The 19,176-nt window shown below is 42.3% G+C and overlaps 2 protein-coding genes across 3 annotated transcripts; both read left to right on the top strand.

Moving 5' to 3' along the window:
- The first annotated feature begins 5,054 nt into the window (after positions 1-5,054).
- On the top strand, positions 5,055-13,842 carry LOC139530707 (polyadenylate-binding protein 4-like). 2 transcript variants are annotated; one of them, XM_071327341.1, is made up of 15 exons: positions 5,055-5,112; positions 8,770-8,963; positions 9,056-9,171; positions 10,217-10,356; positions 10,520-10,614; positions 10,778-10,915; positions 11,086-11,181; positions 11,286-11,555; positions 11,803-11,893; positions 12,068-12,193; positions 12,319-12,452; positions 12,610-12,700; positions 12,887-13,017; positions 13,127-13,231; positions 13,441-13,842. In XM_071327341.1, exons 1-14 carry the CDS (start codon positions 5,070-5,072, stop codon positions 13,226-13,228), a joined length of 1,767 nt encoding a protein of 588 aa, XP_071183442.1. In that variant the 5' UTR covers positions 5,055-5,069; the 3' UTR covers positions 13,229-13,231; positions 13,441-13,842. The 2 variants fall into 2 exon arrangements, with proteins under 2 accessions (XP_071183442.1, XP_071183441.1); XM_071327340.1 differs by having other exon boundaries at positions 5,087-5,684.
- Positions 13,843-14,371: 529 nt separating this feature from the next.
- LOC139530705 (peptidyl-prolyl cis-trans isomerase E) lies at positions 14,372-19,032 on the top strand. Its single transcript, XM_071327338.1, has 10 exons — positions 14,372-14,490; positions 14,827-14,925; positions 15,101-15,144; positions 15,571-15,597; positions 15,751-15,832; positions 15,927-16,030; positions 16,140-16,263; positions 17,877-18,062; positions 18,205-18,347; positions 18,467-19,032. The coding sequence occupies exons 1-10, from the start codon at positions 14,460-14,462 to the stop codon at positions 18,533-18,535; spliced, it is 909 nt and encodes a 302-aa protein (XP_071183439.1). The 5' UTR covers positions 14,372-14,459; the 3' UTR covers positions 18,536-19,032.
- Positions 19,033-19,176: the final 144 nt, after the last annotated feature.

Below are 19,176 nucleotides of genomic sequence, written 5' to 3'. Positions count from 1 at the left end.
TATATCTGGAGTACTTCTCCTGTCTTATCCGGTGTCTTGTGTGAATTTAAGTATGCTCTCTCTAATTCTCTCCTTCTCTCTTTCTTTCTTTCTCTCGGAGGACCTGAGCCCTAGGACCATGCGTCAGGACTACCGGGCATGATGACTCCTTGCTGTCCCCAGTCCACCTGGCCTTGCTGCTGGTCCAGTTTCAACTGTTCTGCCTGCGGCTATGGAACCCTGACCTGTCCACCGGACGTGCTACCTGTCCCAGACCTGCTGTTTTCAACTCTCTAGAGACCGCAGGAGCGGTCGAGATACTCTTAATGATCGGCTATGAAAAGCCAACTGACATTTACTCCTGATTATTATTTGACCATGCTGGTCATTTATGAACATTTGAACATCTTGGCAATGTTCTGTTATAATCTCTACCCGGCACAGCCAGAAGAGGACTGGCCACCCCTCATAGCCTGGTTCCTCTCTAGGTTTCTTCCTAGGTTTTGGCCTTTCTAGGGAGTTTTTCCTAGCCACCGTGCTTCTACACCTGCATTGCTTGCTGTTTGGGGTTTTAGGCTGGGTTTCTGTACAGCACTTCGAGATATTAGCTGATGTACGAAGGGCTATATAAAATAAACTTGATTTGATTTGATTTGATGTAAATGTAATTAACTAGAAAGTTGGGGCACCACGAAAGAATGTTTATAGAGCTGTTATCTTCCGAATAAACTCATAAAGACCTGGTAATCTTTTACATCAATAGCAGTCAATTCTTAATCGTCACCTTATTCAGTATCATCTGAAGTCGTAGAATTCTTGGTTATCTTTACGAACCCTGGCTAACAAGTTGAATCAGCAATACAAAATTTGGTTTTAATTATTTATTTACTAAATACCTAAACAATCACACAGAATTACACATACACAGGATGGGTCATACATTATTATTAATTATTACTAATTATGTCATAAAAGAAAACGTCCCTAGCGGACGGAACAGATATGACGGCTGGTTACACAAAGAAAGGGGGTTGTGTTTTGAATGAAAGCGCGGGAAGACTGAGGAACAAAGGAATTTGGTCTCTGATCGGACCTTGTAAAGCTATGCTATCGTAAATACAGAATCTTATGCATTCTAAATAACCGCCAGTTTGGAAAAGGAAAATGCAAGAAATATTTACTCTGAGCTGTGCTTCAATAGGTTGGTCTTAGATGGAAGGCCGTGTTGCCCAACAGAGATCTTCCTGTCCTCTGAAGAATGTCTGGTAGAACGGGGGCGTTGTAGTACCATCGTGTGTTTGGTAAAAGAGATACTTTGTCCGTCCTTTCCTAGCTCACGTTTACAGCTGCTGCTGCTCACTCAACGGCTAGAGGGTATCACTTCTTTAGTGAATAAGAGTTCAAAGTTCCTACCAAGTTGCCATACTTTAAAGCTCACGCTGAAGTTGGCTTAGTTCTGTAGTTTGATATTAGCCCTTTTAACGTATGGACCGTCGTCCTCACGTCCTCGGGAACAAAAATTTTACATTTTCTGTAAAGGGCTTATGTAGTAGGGAGAGAATGGCGTGTTTCATAGTTCACAACCAATGTCTGTTCACACTGAGTTGAGCCTAGTTCACTTATGAAAACCAATTCTCTCATTTAGAAGCTAAAATTACATTTAATCTGTTCACAAATAGTTTCATATTTAAATTGCCCAACAATTCCATATGAATCTGATAACTATAATGTGTAGACTTTCCAAGATACAGTTTATGTCATCCTATCATCAGTAATAATGTTTCAGATGACAACTGATCTGATATCATATTCTTTAAGTACCAATGCATATTTTCAACTGGTTGGATTACCGAAATATGGTTCTGTTCACCCCCCTTTTGATGTTAACTTCTCTGGGATATGTGGGACTGTAGCGTCTCACTTGGCCAAAAGCCAGAAAGAATGTAGCGCGCCAAATTCTTTGTAGCACGCCAAACTATAAAAATCAATCTTTCATGAAATCACACATGAAAGACACCAAATTAAAGCTACACGTGTTGTGAATCCAGCCAACATGTCTGATTTCAAAAAGGATTTACGGCGAAAGCACACCAAACGATTATGTTAGCTCAGTACATAGCTACAGAACAACACAGCCATTTTCCCAGCAAAAGATAGTAGTCACAAAAAGCAGAAATAGAGATAAAATTAATCACTAACCTTTAATGATCTTCATCAGATGACACTCATAGGACATCATGTTACACAATACATTTATGTTTTGTTCGATAATATGCATATTTATATCCACAAATCTCGGTTTACATTGGCGCCATGTTAAGAAATGCCTCCAAAATATCCGGAGAAATTGCAGAGAGCCACGTCAAATAACAGAAATACTCATCAGAAACTTTGATGAAAGATACATGTTTTACATAGAATTAAAGATACACTTGTTCTTAGTGCAACCGATGTGTCAGATTTCAAAAAAACTTTACGTAAAAAGCACACCATGCAATAATCTGAGACGGCGCTAAAAAATAACAACATTTCTCTGCCATGTTGGAGTCAACAGAAATACGAGATTACATCATAAATATTCCCTTACCTTTGATCATCTTCATCAGAATGCACTCCCAGGAATCCTAGTTCCACAATAAATCGTTGTTTTGTCCGATAATGTCCATTAATTATGTCTAAGTAGCTACTTTTGCTAGCATGTTTAGTGCACATGTCCAAACGCTCGCACAGATGCAGGCGAACTCGGACGAAAACTTCAAAAAGTTATATAACAGTTCGAATAAACTGGTCAAACTAAGTAGAGAATCAATCTTCAGGATGTTGTTATCATAACTATCCAATAACGTTCCAACCGGAGAATTCCTTTGTGTCTCTAGAAGTTATGGAAAGCGCGTGACCAGGCACTGGCATTCTGCCAGACCAATGACTGAAACACCTCCCATCCGGCCCCACATCACACTAGAGGCTTCATTCCACGTTCTACAGACTGTTGACATCTAGTGGAAGGCGTAGGAAGTGCAAACAGATCCATATTTTACAGGGAATTGAATAGGCGATGAGTTGAACATTGACCAGTCTCAGAATTCTCACTTCCTGTTTGGATTTTTCTCCGGTTTTTGCCTGCCATATGAGTCCTGTTATACTCACAGACATCATTCAAACAGTTTTAGAAACTTCAGAGTGTTTTATATCCAATAGTAATAATAATATGCATATATTAGCATCTGGGACAGAGTAGGAGGCAGTTCACTATGGGCACGCAATTCATCTAAAAGTGAAAATGCTGCCCCCTGTCATAAAGAAGTTAACAGACTCTATGTTAACAAAGGGCTTTCCAAGAGTCACATCTGTAGAGTAGAGAGAGGAAAGGGGGAAAACCTCACCAACAGGCCAACGTCATGACAGTTTCATGATTTCAAGATGTGTATAACATACTACACACAATGGATTTGAGACCTATTCCAATGTCCTCCACTTAAGCCCTAGGAACCCACCTGGTGGCTGTCTGCTTTTGTACTGCCCATATCCTTCATGCCACAGGTTTGTTTCAAAGCTTCTACATTTGTGTTTAAGTAATGTGGGTGTTGGATGTTGTTAATTACAATATTGTTCTATCTCAGGTCTGAGGTGAGTCCCACTACACCTGTTTCAACACCAGCTCACTAGACTGGAGTCTACAAGAGCTGGGGCTTTGCTGTGAATGTGATAAACTGTGAGTCATGATAAAGGGGACACTGTTAAATTGACAGTTTTTTTTTTTACTAATCTCTTTACAAATATGTTCTCATGGAACTTGCAGCATTCTGGACCAATGCATCTGAAACCATTATCTATCAAAGAGGGCAGCTCATCCACCTCTAGGTATGTGTCCACCAGGCCTGCCCATAGGACAATACGTTCTCTGTCCACATTAGACTCCATTCTGAATGAATCTGTCCTTCCTAGATCTATGTGCACTGCAGTGTGATCATCTCTAACCATGGTGTCTCCAGATGCTAAGTCTTGCAACAAGATCAAATCAAGGTATCTGGGCATGGGCTAGGGAAACATGATTTATTCTATAACATTTAGCTTTAATGGGTGACCAATCTGTTACAGATGAGAGAAGCTTAGTGGGGATGTTGTGTGCAGCTGCTGTGGCTCCAGGTGTAAAGGCTCTTAAGAACTTACTCATTGGTCAGTATCTATGATTTTACTTGTCTTAATGTGATTATACTATCATGGCTGTATAGTAATCTTCTAGGACTTGACAGTCCATTCATGTTTCAGGCTTATTTTAATGTATTGTCTTCTCTTAGACAGCCTCTATTGAATTCTGCCATTGATGGGGTCTGGAGCCAGCAGACTGAAAAGTTGGTGACCAAAGCAACAGACTCCCAGTTTGTGGTCCACACTAAGCTCCAGTTGTCCCAAGCCGTTGATGGCTTTCAGACACAGATTTATGAGGATAGGAGGCCTAGAGTGAAGGAACCAGGGATCAGGAGTTTTGGCATGGAGGAGAGGTTCCCAGTGAAGAGGCTGAGGGCTGGGCAGAGGAACCTGGTGTTGTCTCTCCTGGATCTGATGAGGTCATTTGTAGTTTTGACAGGTTCCATTTTATTTATTCATGCCACTTGTATCCTTTAGTTAGTGTAAGACTTTTTTCCACTGAATGGTTTTTCATTCATAACTGTTTTTCTTTGTAATTTTTCTTTAGGGAGCTGGACAAGGCAGAGTAGCCTAGTCCAATGAACAAGGTGGAGTAGTCAATGAACATGTTTATACATTTGTATAATTGAATGAACTCACTGCAACTAATTTAGCAGTTTCTGTTATTAGAACTCCACTTTTTCAATTTAAATGTGTAACTTTGGCCAAAATATTCTCTCTTGTCCTTAAAACTCAGGCGTTTTTGGCCCGTTCACACTATAGCGGGCCCCTGCTATAATGACCACGTAGTCACACCCAGATGTCGCTGTAGGGATCTGTGGTGGGTAATTGTGACCGTACACCCGCCGCTCTCCCTTTTACACCTCATGCACAGGTTTTTTTCTATTCCAAGTTTGACCCTGTCTATTTCCTCTGCGCACTGCACTGTCTATAAAGTGACCATGCTTTTCCCACGCAGTCTCTTTCCCCGGCCACAAAACAACCGTGAGTGTCTAACTCACCGTTCTTTAACAACTTTAAAAAACAAAAAAATATAAAAAATACAAAATATAAAATCTTAAAAATAAATAGGCCTTCCGTAATATACAAAATAAAAATACGTCGCTAAATTGTGTTAACAGGAGGCCTCGGGCTTAACCCGACGTTTAAGACAATTATATTTATCAGGAGAATACGCCGAGATTCCATTCTGTTTTTAGCTGTCACTTTTCCTTGTCTGCGAGTCTTGAAACTTAGATCTGAACACAAGTCGCATTCTGAGTGTTTTTACTCAGATTCGGCCCCGGGGAACAATTCTTATCAACAATTCCCGTGATTATAGCGCGAAGGAAGAATTCATACATTTTGTGCACTCCAAGAAATGAACACAGAGACTACAGGGAGTTATCCAATGGCTTCTCTCTATGTTGGCGATCTGCACCCTGATATCACGGAGGCTATGCTGTATGAGAAATTCAGCCCAGCAGGACCGGTGTTGTCTATTCGAGTATGTCGTGATATGATCACCCGACGCTCTCTGGGTTATGCCTATGTGAATTTCTCGCAACCCACCGACGGTAAGCAATAAAGCATGCCTCCAAAATAACGGCGTAAAGAGTTGCTTGGATGTTGGATTTATTTGAGCATGTCAACAGTTCGTCTTAAAGAGAATACAATGTAAAGCACATCTTGATTTTATTGTGTAAATCAGTTGTGATGTGATTTCCTGTTAAAGGTATCTACAGCATTCACACCTGTCTAGAACTCAGTGGTTACCTCCAGACGACATAATAGAAACATACCGATACACAGGCAATCTAAGAGGTATAGGCTAAGCCCCAACTCTGTAAGTAACGGAATGAATGAAAAACTATAGTGGGAGAGAATGTTTTCCATACAACTTGCACTGAACCATGCGTGGCACAGTGAATCGGACAACTAATACATGCAGTATGGACTCAATGCTTTTTGCCCTTCATGGACTAACTCTGGTGAGTGGAGAAGTACAACATTTGGAATATCTCTTGACCCATATAGCGATGGTGGCCCACTTCAATGTGTCATTGTTTGAGGATTGACCAGGATATGCTCCAGGACTCCTGCTTTGCCATGTACAAGACTCCTGCTTTGGATATGTTGTAGCCAGCCTACTGTCTGTGTTGTGCCTCTACCTTTGAACGGGTGGCTGCAGCTTTGCGCCAGAGTACTGCTCCAGAGTACTGCTCCAGAGTACTGCTCCACAGTACTGCTCCAGAGTGCCTAACCCAAAGTGACCCATTTCTGCTCCTATTTAAAGGGCCATAAGGGAACAGTTCTGTAGTGAAATTAATTCCCAATACCGTCCCTGCTGCCTTACAGACAGAGAGAGGAAGAAACGGCCCAGCTGAACAGTAAGGCCACGTTCCCAATGATTAGAGGTTGCACTAATTGCGTACCACTTTATTGGCTGTGCAGTCAGGCACCAGAGTGCTAAAACATGTGGTTTGCTGATACCTAAAATACCTATCTAGGCGTTGTAAGATCTGGCATGCGTCAGAAATGTCTAAGCAGGAGAACACGACCTAACTTGCATTTCCCTGCTTTCTGGGGACCATGTGATGTCATCTGATCTGAGGAGAATAAGTCGGAATAGATTGCTTCTGCGAATACAATTCTGCTGAAACTTTTCTTGTGGATTCAACACCTTTTTCTGGTTGGATTTCTTGAGTAATGTTGAAGTGTGTCATTCTCAACACCTCCATGTTCTCTCTACATGTTGACCTGTGATGTTTTGCTCAGGTCGTAGTGGCTTACAATGTACGTGCTTGCAGGGTACACAGGAGGAATTTCCAACATTTGTATCCAAGCCCCTGCTCCTATTGTAAGAAATCTGAACGTTTAACATATACTTGCACTCTTTGATTTCCCACTCGATTCAACAATCACTCTTCTTTTAATTGTCCATAGTAGAGCTATTATGTGCAGTAGAATCATGTATTTGTTAGGGTGAACTGTAGCATATGGGGTCTGTTCTACGACAGTGTGTCTGCCAACTGGTTAAACAGTGTGGACCTATGGGGCTGTTTTCATTTCACACCTGCCACCAGATATCTGACTCAGTGTAGCTAGAGAACTCTGTGGTCACAATGTAACCTGAAGGTTGTACTTTTATGACCATACACAATCAATATAACATGTCAGGAAGTAAAAGTGTAGTACAACTACCACAGATGTAGGCCTACAACTACAACCACATATTTGAGGAAAGTAGTATTCCTTCATGTGACTAAACTAGCTGTGGCTGACCGTCTCCACTTGGGTTTCAGCATGTCACAGCTGCATTTGTAAATAGTTGCAAGACCTGGGGTTGCTCATCTGAACATTCTTGTTGAATGTGTCTCCCTCCATCAATGGAAGAGAATTAATAAACTCTCACTCCACACCAGCACATACCTCTCAGGACCCCTCTAAATATAGTCGCTCTCTCAGGCAGTCCAAATGTTGCCTGCCTATAATATCTAAAGTGTTTTAAAGTCTTCATACAAGGGTAATGTTTGACAATTCATTAGGGTGGCTACCAGCCTCGCCTAGAATAAACTATCCAGTTTTCAGCTGTATGACAAAATACATTTACAGTATAATATCTTCACACTGACCTGTGAAGTTCACTTGTTTTGTGTGTCACATTCACTTGACCTCTTATTTGATTTCACCATGTTTATCTCTGCTATTCATCCATTGAGCAATCTCAGTTCCACATGGTGCTCATGTTCTTTCATCAAGCATGGCCATGGGAACCTTCCAGAACTAGACAGACAGGGTGACCGTCACACACCTTCTGAGTTGGTTTGTGTGAAGTACAATTGCACAGCAAACTGCTGATGCCAGCAGACGCAAGGGAGCTTCGTTTTGTTTAACAGACATTTTTAGCTCTAAAGCCCGGGTGTGTGTTGCTGTGGAGTGACAGGAACAAAGGGGAGCTTTCTGGTTGGCATGTGTACCCAGATGGACATGAGAGAGAGGGGGCAGGAAAATGAGAACTGGCACAACAGAAATCATGATAGGCAGATCTGGAAACGTAAATCAAAGTTACACACACTGGCATAGGTAGTATGGACCATGAAAAATAATACAATAGCTGGTGTTTATTGGAGAACCTATAAGAGAATGTAAAGTTTAAGAGCCATTTGCCTCACTGAATTATATCTGTACATGCACTATATGTCTGCCATTGTATCTATTCATTATGAGAGGGTGAATCAACTATTATGTCTTGTGGCACTTCTGGTCCCATTTGTCTGTGTGTTAGCGCCATGTGCTCCTGCCTACCCAACTGCCCCCCCCCAACAGCTGCTCAGTGTGGTGGCAGGCGGAGGTCAGACTCCATAGCCACATGGTGTAGTAGTTCGGACAATCCAATAGTAGCATGGTTTCTTAATTGAAAGTGTGCAATAAACTAGGGCCGGTAGTTTTTCCTGACCACATGACTTGATCACGACACAATGTGGTAGTGTGAATGATTTGGGAGATGTACGTATGGTGTAGCATGCAGCATGGTGCGGTGTGCATGATTTGAAGTGAGCACTATATAGCATAAACAACATGGTGTTTGGTGGTGTACACAGTGGCTGATATGTTTTTGGCTCCATGATGTAAGTTAACACTCTGACCTCTCCCCTCTAGCCGAGAGAGCCCTGGACACCATGAACTTTGATGTGGTGAAAGGGAAGCCAATCAGAATCATGTGGTCACAGAGAGACCCCTCACTCAGGAAGTCTGGGGTGGGCAACGTGTTCATCAAGAACCTGGACAAGACCATCGACAACAAGGCACTCTATGACACCTTCTCTGCCTTTGGGAACATCCTGTCTTGCAAAGTAAGATTGCAGTGTTTCTGACCATAGACATCTGTATGACCATAGACTTGTGTACTTTTTAAAAAAACAGCATCAACTTGTCTCTCAAACAGGTTGTGTGTGATGAGAATGGATCCAAAGGATATGCGTTTGTGCACTTTGAGACGCAGGACGCAGCTGACCGCGCCATTGAAAAGATGAACGGCATGCTTCTGAACGACCGCAAGGTGTGAGTGTCTGATCAACTAAGAGAGGGTGGGGAGGTGTAGGGAAGGGGCTGAACTGGAGTTATATCATTGTATAGAAAGTTGACAGTTTAGATCAGTCAAGGGCAGCTAGGATATTGATGAGGATTGTACATGGTTGGAGTCTGAAGTAGTTCATCTGTTGGCCCATACTGTGACACGGCAAAAGGTGAGGTTAGCAGAGGAACAGCAACCTGTAGATCAGGGATGGGCAACTGGCGGCCCACAGGCCCGAAGATCTATCTTATTTTGTGGCCCCCGCTCCCATCAAAGTTGCCCATCCCTGCTGTAGATGCATATAACGAGCCTCTTTTTCACACTGTCCCCATACACCCTGTCTTTCTGTGTGGTTTGTGTGAATTACACAACTAACAGTGAATGTTTTTTGCAGTGCTTACAGGGAAATGTGCCTTTAAACCTATACAACAACACATTTCGACTCTCTGTGGTCACCTCACTCCATGTGTCAGCTGAGCATCCTTCTGTCTGTATGTTTGTCCACCCGTCCACCTGCCTGTCGTGTGTGTGTGTGTGTGTGTAACCACGCTTGTGTGTTTTAGTGATGGAGCGAATGCAGGAATGCAATACTGGAGCCAGATTGGGAGAGGTCTGCATAACAAGGTACAGTCTGAGTAGAGGAATATGATCTATCAACCTAGTTTGGTCCTCAGCTTTCCTTTTTATGGACCTCTGTCCCTCCATGCCTCAAGTCTTGGACCAGGAAACGTCATTGTGTCTGGTGTGTTCTGGGTGTATAGCATGAATGCTCAGTTTGCCTGATTGTGGTGCCATAAACCGTGCAAGAAGTAGTTTGTTCAATGTTGTTCCTGAGAGGTCCTTGACTGACTCACTGTGCTGCTGTCCTATACAAAGTGCTTCCTTCCATTTAATAGTCTGGGACTCCTCAATGTCAGTGCTGTGAAAACATGAATCTCAGATGAAAAAGATAAGAGACGGATCACAGTCCCTTTCTCCCTCCTGCTCAGGACCGTTTTACAAGAGTTGTCATTGCTCTCTCGTGGTGTTTAGGTTCGTTGGACGTTTCAAGTCTCGGAAGGAGAGGGAGGCAGAACTCGGGGCCAAGGCAAAGGAGTTCACCAACGTCTACATCAAGAACTTTGGAGACGACATGAATGATGACAAGCTAAAGGAAATGTTTGACCAATACGGTAAGCTGTGCCTGAAACAAACCGCATGAGTTTGCTTATTAGTGGAGCCGTTTTTGTTTATCACATATTTGTCTTGCAATCTTTTCAAGGAAACTAGACATGCACTTGCATTTCTCAAAACGCATATAGCTGAGTCCCATTTGTTCTTGTTTCCTCCCTGCAGGTAGAATTCTCAGTGTGAAGGTTATGACCGACCCTAGTGGCAAATCTCGAGGCTTTGGCTTTGTGAGTTACGAGAAACACGAGGATGCTAACAAGGTACTATTATACCCTCATAACAACAGTCATGTCAAAACAAGTCAGCAGGCTTTCGTGGTTGGTGTAAAAAGACTAAGTGAGACAATCGTACGAATAATCACATTGTGTTAACTTATGGGTTTACGGCATATAGACTGGCTGTAACACATAGATCTCTACTCAGGCATGTGAGGAGATGAACGGCCAAGAGTTCAATGGGAAAACTGTGTTTGTGGGACGCGCTCAGAAGAAGATTGAACGGCAGGGGGAGCTGAAGAGGAAGTTTGAGATGCTGAAACAGGAGAGGATCAGCCGTTACCAGGTCAACTAGCATGTCACTCATCTGGCACCACTATGTCTAATTGAACACTGATTACAACCAAATGCCATTAACAACCTGACATCTTGTTTCATAGTACCTATCCATTAAGGGAACAAGCCAGGCTGAGTATGTATGTATGTTTGTGGTCATGAGTGTTTTTCTGGTTTCAGGGCGTTAATCTTTACATTAAGAACTTGGATGACACCATAGACGATGAGAAACTGCGCAAGGAATTCACCCCATTCGGGTCCATCACCAGTGCCAAAGTGAGAGAGTGCAGCAGAAGCCAAAACAGTACACCACAATTACTCTTTTCAGTTGTGTATTTGGAGTGTGTTATCCCGATATAACACGGCTTCTCTTGCTGCAGGTGATGCTGGAGGAGGGGCGGTCCAAGGGCTTTGGGTTTGTCTGCTTCTCCTCTCCTGAGGAGGCCACCAAGGCTGTGACTGAGATGAACGGGCGCATTGTGGGCTCCAAGCCCCTCTACGTGGCCTTGGCTCAGCGCAAAGAAGAGCGCAAGGCCCACCTCACTAACCAGTACATGCAGCGCATCACTGGCATGAGGGCCATGCCTGCCAACGCCATCATCAACCAGTTCCAGCCCGCCAGCGGATACTTCATGCCTGCAGTGCCTCAGGTTAGTGAGGGAGGGAGAGAGGGTTATGTGGGCTTTACTGGAAATGCCCTTCACAAAAGCCATGTCAAGGTTCTGACAGTTGATATGATAAATACTGCTGTGCAAATGCCAGTAAGATGATTGGCACTGTAACAAGTGAGTCAGTTTACATAGAGCACGATGTAGAACTTTAATTTTGTGCGACATTATTGCATACATGGTTACACTTCTGTCATTAACTCTGTGTGTGTGTGTCCGTCCGTCCCAGGGCCAAAACAGGACCACCTACTATGCACCCAATCAGCTGACCCAGATGAGGCCCAACCCCCGCTGGCAGCAGCAGGGTGGCAGAGGCCAAGGTGAGTGTTAGAGATGACATCATACATAATAACTACATTTATCATGGGCTATATATCTAGGCTAAATATGCAGGGTATGTTTATTAACGTACTATATGTCCTAGTGACATATTATGATGACTTGAACTGTTGTCCAATAGTAACCCTGCCCCCCACCCCCCCCCTCCTCTCTAGGTGGGTTCCAGGGGATGCCCAACTCCCTGCGCCAGCCTGGTCCACGTGCCAACCTGAGACACTTGGCTCCCAACGCCAGCGCCCAGGGCCCACGAGGCATGGGGCCTGCTGGAGCTCAAAGAGTTGGTAAGACTGGATTCCCTCAGTATATCTGATAGCCACTGATTATAATTTACATGGTGGAAATATTACCTCATCAAACTTGATATACTGGCTCATCATATGTCCTTATGTGTCATCCCTACCATTAGGAGGTGCTGGCCAGGCCATGGGTCCTCGTCCCTCCATGGGAGTCCCTGCCCCTCGTGCCATGCCACCCTACAAGTACGCCACCAGCATACGCAACACTAACCCCCAAGTGGTGCAGCCCATCGCCTTACAGCAGGTAAATCTCACCAACCTCCATCTTTTGCATAGTTAAAGCTGCCTCCTTCATCCCTCATCTCTTCTCGTCCCTCAAATCTCTATTTTCCCTTCCACTATTTTTCTGTTCCATCAATCCCTTGTTTTAACCCCTTTGTTGCCCGTCTTCCTCCTCTCAGGCTCAGCCAGCTGTACATGTGCAGGGTCAGGAGCCTCTCACATCCTCCATGCTGGCTTCTGCACCCCCTCAGGAGCAGAAGCAGATGCTGGGTGAGTTCTGGAACAGATTGGTGGTGTTTCATATTGGTCCTTGGAAGTTCAATGCCAAATTCTAGAATCTAGAGTCTAGACCCTTTGGAGGGATTTTGAACATCATTGCAATAAGGTGCAATTATACAGTAACATTTGAAACTGTGAGAACCAATCTTAACCCTCCCTGTCTCTTGTCTCTCTCAGGGGAGCGCCTGTTCCCCCTGATCCAGGGCATGCACCCCAGCTTGGCAGGGAAGATCACTGGGATGCTGCTTGAGATTGACAACTCTGAGCTGCTGCACATGCTGGAGTCCCACGAATCCCTGCGCTCCAAGGTACCAGGAACAGGATAATATCAGGATAAGATCATAAAATGGATCTAGGGTCATATAGTGTTGGCTAAGGCTCTAATTGTTTCTCCTATTTCTCTGTGTGTTTGTGCAGGTGGAGGAGGCTGTTGCCGTTCTGCAGGCCCACCAGGCAAAGAAGGATGCCACGCAGAAAGTGGGAGTCATCCCTACAACCACTGCTGCCTCTACTTCCTGATGTGTAAGAGCGCTTACTAAATGTTTGTTAGATTAGTATTGTTAATAGATGAGAAAATGTGAGCTATGATATCGCCGAAGCATGAGCTTTTTCCCTAGCACTGATAATGGTGTATAGATTTGCGAACTTAATCCAATGCTTTTGATTAGTTCAATTGTAGTGGGTTCATATTTCTTATCCAATGCTTTTTGTGTTCCCCCCCCCCCCCCCAGGACACAATCAACTGAGAAAAAGATGGGAAGAGATCACTACATTGGCTTCAAATGCCCGGGTCATCTCTACAAAATCCTATGCAAAAATAAATAAAAACAAGGTTGAAAAAAATAGAAAAAATCTTTTAAAAACATACTTAAATATTTTTTTAAAGATTACATTACTTAATTTGTCTAGTTCTGTAATACATTTTAACTTTACCAAAAGCAAAACTTCCAACTAAATAAGGCCCTTTATTTTGTGGCCAGGACAGACCCCTTTTCTCTGAAAATTTGCTTTGCTCTTATTCTTTGTTTGAAAGTTTTATGATTTGATTTGGACAATTGGATTCCTCCGTCCCATCATGTTATCATGGGTGGTGTGGTATATGGTATTCTCAATAAAGGGATGAATATATCAAATTTACAATGTTTGTCTTTCTTTTCCACAATAGTTTGCATACTGCCATAGCCCCATAGTAGGCGTGTTCACACTGCACATTACCCCAGGGCTAAATCTTAGGTTAACAAATGCTTGTTTGAACCGGATAAACTAGTTCAGGGCGTCTTAACCCGGAGCTAAGAATAATGCAGTGTGAAAAGGCCTAGTGTGTACACATTTCCATTGCTCAAGTGAAACATTGAATAAAGATTAGATTATTGGTTATTGATCAAATTATTCATTAATTTCACAACCAAAAAGCTCATTAATAATGTTACATGAATAACACTAGGTACCTTCGCAGGAACTGAGGACCATAAAAAAATAAATAGGTTTGGGGAATTGAGAAGTAAGACCACTATTATACCAACTAGCCAGCAACAGTGATTTAAAAAATAAATAAAAGTACTATCTGTTTTTGAGTTGAGGTATAAGATTTCAGCTTTTGGAGAGTCCCACTGGTTAAGATTGAGCGATCATTTTTAAATGGAAAAGACAGGTGGCGCCGGAGCTCAAAAGTGAATCACCAGAGAGGTGGGCTTTGGTTGTAACGCACCAATCACGAGTCTTGTTGGGTTCAAGGGTTAAAGTTTACAAGATGGCGGCGACCAAACGAGTGCTGTATGTTGGTGAGTTGGCTACTCTTTACAACAGTTTTTGTACGTAGTTACTGTGTAGTTGAAATAAACATATTTTAGTAATCTCCTGGCAATTAAGCTACAAATTATTTACGTGTAAAGTGGACCAGTCTGTGAATAAGCTGGCTAGATAAAGTTCGCTAGTTGCAGGCAGCAAGTGTGTCTAACGTTAGCAATTTAACGTCTATCAAGCTATTGGTTGTTGTAATGCCCCATTCGTGTTATTATATGAACACCTTTCGTTATAAAAGCTTGAAAGACCGTTTATCTGATTTGAATCAACTCATAGTAAACTAACTTGATTGTGTGTGCCTGTTGTGTTGACAGGTGGTCTCACAGAGGAGGTGGACGAAAAAGTGCTGCACGCGGCATTCATTCCGTTCGGGGATGTCACAGACATTCAGATTCCAATAGACTATGAAACAGGTCAGAATAAATAGCTTTACCATTCAAATTTGGCATAAACGATCAGCTGAATCAGTAAAAAGAAAGTAATCTATCCGTCCTGTCTACTTAGCCGGAACAAACTGCTACTGTCCGTAGATGAAACCCTGAAGTTTAGAGCAGACGTTAATGTCTCATGTTATTGTTTACTTTGCAGAGAAGCACAGAGGATTCGCCTTCATTGAATTTGAATTGGCAGAGGTAAGTTTAATCAAAACCTCAATGCAAGTATACAAAATTATGTTGGAGATGCTAACTAGTTATCAATGTGAGGTCATTCCACCGGTTCAGGTTCAGCATGGATCGCGGTATGCTTTAAAAACGATTTTACATACATTTAGGGTCATTTCACGTAAATATCATATCGTACAGTATTGTGATTTTTAGACATGGTTAACAACGTCCACATTCATGTTTTCAGATTATTATGTATTTTGATGACCACATTATTGACAAGTTTAGTGAAAATTGATTTGATCACCTCTGTGTTTTGTAGAATTCTAGCATTGCGCTCGTTGTTTTTCACGTCACCTAACATCCTAATCTAGGGGTTATGGTGGATGGTCATTAGTCATCATGGTGATTGTGTTGTACTGGTTTGCTGTTCTTGTCTTTCATCTTCCACAGGATGCTGCAGCTGCTATTGATAACATGGTGAGTGTTTGCTTCCCACTAAAGTCAAATTGGTTTAACTAACAGTGATTTGCATTATCCCTTGTTTTGGTAGTCTGTACTCTGAGACAGTTTAAAAGCTGTGGTATTGGACAATTCTCATTGATGCATGTTTTCCCTCTGTTTTATTGACAGAATGAGTCGGAGTTGTTTGGAAGAACCATCCGGGTCAACATTGCCAAACCTATGAGGATCAAAGAGGGCTCTTCTCGTCCAGGTGAATGATATGCGGTAGTCTCTCTATAAAGACTTTAAACTGTCCCATGGCTTTTAGATGTGGTAAAACTGCTAACTGTATACCATTTCCTCAGTTTGGTCGGATGATGATTGGCTGAAGAAGTTCTCGGGAACGACTGTCGAAGACGCTGAGGTTACGGAGTCCACTGGAGAATCAGCCAAATCAACAACAGCAGATGTAAGTTGACTGTGTGTTCCAGCCTGTCTCTCTGTGAGTGTAGTACGTTGCATAGTATCATATTATGATCTAAAAGCCTGACACAATAATATATTATCATTGATTGCAGGGCGAGCCCCCGGCCAAGAAGGGCAGAACGAACCCCCAGGTTTACATGGACATTAAGATTGGCAACAAGCCAGCAGGGAGACTGCGCTTCCTGCTCCGAGCAGACATTGTTCCTATGACAGCAGGTATCCATGCTCCTCGTTATAAAGTACCAGGAACATTTCTGAAAATAGAACACTTAATCATTAGACTTCAGGGATTATTTAGGGATATTCAAATAAAATTGTATTTGTCACTCTGTATGCAATAATAATAAATTACCACCATCTCTGTACCCCACACATACAATTATCTGTAGAGCAGTGAATTTAAAACCCAGATTAACTACAAAGACCAGGGAGATTTTCCAATGCCTCGCAAAGAAGGGCACCTATTGGTAGATGGGTAAAAATAAAAAGCAGACATTGAATATCCCTTTGAGCATGGTAAAGGTATTAATTACACTTTGATGGTGTATCAATACACCCACTCACTACAAAGATACAGGCGTCCTTCCTAACTCAGTTGCTGGAGAGGAGGGAAACAACTCAGGGATTTCACCATGAGGCCAATGGTAACTTTAAAACGTTACAGTTTAATGGGTGTGATAGAACTGAGGATGGATCAACGTTGTAGTTACTCCACAATATTAACTTAATTGACAGGGAAAAGGAAGCCTGTACGGAATACAAATATTTCCTAACATGCATCCTGTTCGCATCAGTGCACTAAAGTAATGTGGCAAAGCAAGTCACTTTTTGTCCTGAATATAAAATGTTATGTTTGGGGCAAATCCATTACAACATAATACTGAGTACCACTCTCCATATTTGCAAGCATAGTGGTGGCTGCATCATGTTATGGGTATGCTTGTAATTGTTAAGGACTGGGGGGGTTTTCAGGATCAAAAATATCTACGGAATGGAACTAAATCAAATCACATTTTATTTGTCGCATGCGCCGACTACAACGGCATTACCGTGAAATGCTTACTGGTTAAGAAAATATGTACTAAATAAACTAAAGTAAAAAAAAAAAAAAGATATACAAAAAAACACAGTAAAATAATAACAAGTCTATATACGGGGTACCGGTACCAACCACAGGCAAAATCCTAAAGGAAAACCTTGTTTAGTGTCCTTTCCACCAGACACTGAGATTAATTCACCTTTCAGCAGGACAATAACCTAAAACAAAAGGCCAAATCTACACTGGAGTTGCTTACCAAGAAGACAGGGAATGTTCATGAGTGGCTGAGTAACAGTTTTGACTTAAATCTACTGGTAAATCTATGCTAAGACCTGAAAATGGTTGTCTAGCAATGACCGACAACCAATTTGAATAGAATAATGGGAAAATGTTGCACAATCCAGGTGTGGAAAGCTCTTAGACTGCCAAAGGTGCCTTTACAAAGTATTGACTCAGGGGTGTGAATACTTATGTGAATTAGATATTTCTGTGTTTCAAAAATTCTGAAAACACTTTCACTTTGTCATTATGGGGTATTGTGTGAAGATGGGTGAGCAAAAAAATAAATGTGAAACATTTTGAATGCAGGCTGTAACATCATTGTGGAATAGGTCAAGGGGTATGAATACATTCTGAAGGCAGGGTGAAGTGACTGGGTATCAGGACGTATCAAAGCAGAGCTCATATGTAAAGCAGGAAACATGCAGCTAGTCTGAAGTATTGTATGCTTGTTAAATAGAAGCAGCATCCCCTAAAATCTCCAACCCTCTCGCCCTGATATCTCCTATAGAAAACTTCCGCTGCTTGTGCACACATGAGAAGGGCTTTGGCTTCAAAGGCAGCAGTTTCCACCGCGTCATCCCTCAGTTCATGTGTCAGGGAGGAGACTTCACCAACCACAACGGTACTGGGGGCAAGTCCATCTACGGGCGCAAGTTTGACGATGAGAACTTTGTCCTCAAACACACTGCTGCAGGTGAGACACGTCCAGGTCTAAATGGCAGTCTGTCTGTGAATTAATGTGTAGAGTGGTGAGGAAGTGCACGGGAGGCATTGCCATACGCAGATTTGGTTGAATATGGTTTCTGATCACAATGCTCCCCTCTCGTGTGTAATAGGTCAGCTCTCAATGGCTAACTCTGGAGCAAACAGCAACGGCTCTCAGTTCTTCATCACCTGTGATAAAACGGATTGGCTGGATAACAAACATGTGGTGTTTGGAGAGTTGATGGAGGGCATGGAGGTGGTCAAAGCCATGGAGGTAAGCGGAGGGGAGGGACATGCATGGAGGTGGTGAAGGGGAAGAATGGTCCTAAAGGTGGTTAGACTGTGAAGAAGTTGTGTACTAAGACTCATGTCATGTTTTCTCTGTCCCCACAGGCACAAGGAACAAAAGAAGGCAAGCCCAAGCAAAAAGTGATCATTTCAGACTGTGGAGAGTATGTTTGAGTTGAAGTACAGAAGAGTGACTGTTGTATGTTTGTGTAGCTCTGTGTGTGACTGAATGTTTGAGAAAAATGAGCAGTGTCAGACTGCAGAATTGTTAAAAGGGCAAATGTGGTATCATGTACTGCAGATGCCCATGACTCATCTGCTGTACATGGATTGTTCCTGTTGGTTCCACCTTCTCTGTGATGTAAATATTGCAAACACTTTTTTATAATGAACATGAACAGCTTCTGTGTCAATTTCACGTTTTCCAGATGTAAAATGAAACGTTTTTGTTGTATTTCACAATACTGTACCAACATCTACTCACTATAAAATTGACCTGTTTTAGATTCGAATGTTTTTCGTTGTGTATTTTCTCCCTAATTTAAAAAAAATAAAATGTCTGAAATGAAAGCCTATGATCAGCAGCTCCAGTCCAAATTATACTGAACAAAAATAAACACAACATGTAAATTGTTTCATTAGCTGAAATAAAAGATCCCAGAAATGTACAATTTGCACAAAAAGCTTATTTTTCTCTTGTGCACAAATTTGTTTACATCCCTGTTAGTGAGCATTTCTTCTTTGCCAAGATAATCCATCCACCTGACAGGTGTGAGATATCAACAAGCTGATTAAACAGCATGATCATTACACAG

The sequence above is a fragment of the Salvelinus alpinus genome, chromosome 9 (genome assembly GCF_045679555.1).
Source record: "Salvelinus alpinus chromosome 9, SLU_Salpinus.1, whole genome shotgun sequence".
Classification (NCBI taxonomy): domain Eukaryota; kingdom Metazoa; phylum Chordata; class Actinopteri; order Salmoniformes; family Salmonidae; genus Salvelinus; species Salvelinus alpinus.
The sequence above is the reverse complement of the archived record's forward strand: the minus strand, read 5'-3'. Positions and strand labels throughout refer to the sequence as shown.

Coding starts and splice junctions, on each gene's coding strand:
- LOC139530707 (XM_071327340.1), top strand. CDS start 5,489: ATGAACACAGAGACTACAGGGAGTTATCCAATGGCTTCTCTCTATGTT. Junction 10,357..10,519: donor GGAAATGTTTGACCAATACG/GTAAGCTGTGCC, acceptor TCCTCCCTGCAG/GTAGAATTCTCAGTGTGAAG. Junction 11,556..11,802: donor TCATGCCTGCAGTGCCTCAG/GTTAGTGAGGGA, acceptor CGTCCGTCCCAG/GGCCAAAACAGGACCACCTA.
- LOC139530705 (XM_071327338.1), top strand. CDS start 14,460: ATGGCGGCGACCAAACGAGTGCTGTATGTTG. Junction 14,926..15,100: donor TCCAATAGACTATGAAACAG/GTCAGAATAAAT, acceptor TTTACTTTGCAG/AGAAGCACAGAGGATTCGCC. Junction 15,145..15,570: donor TTGAATTTGAATTGGCAGAG/GTAAGTTTAATC, acceptor CATCTTCCACAG/GATGCTGCAGCTGCTATTGA.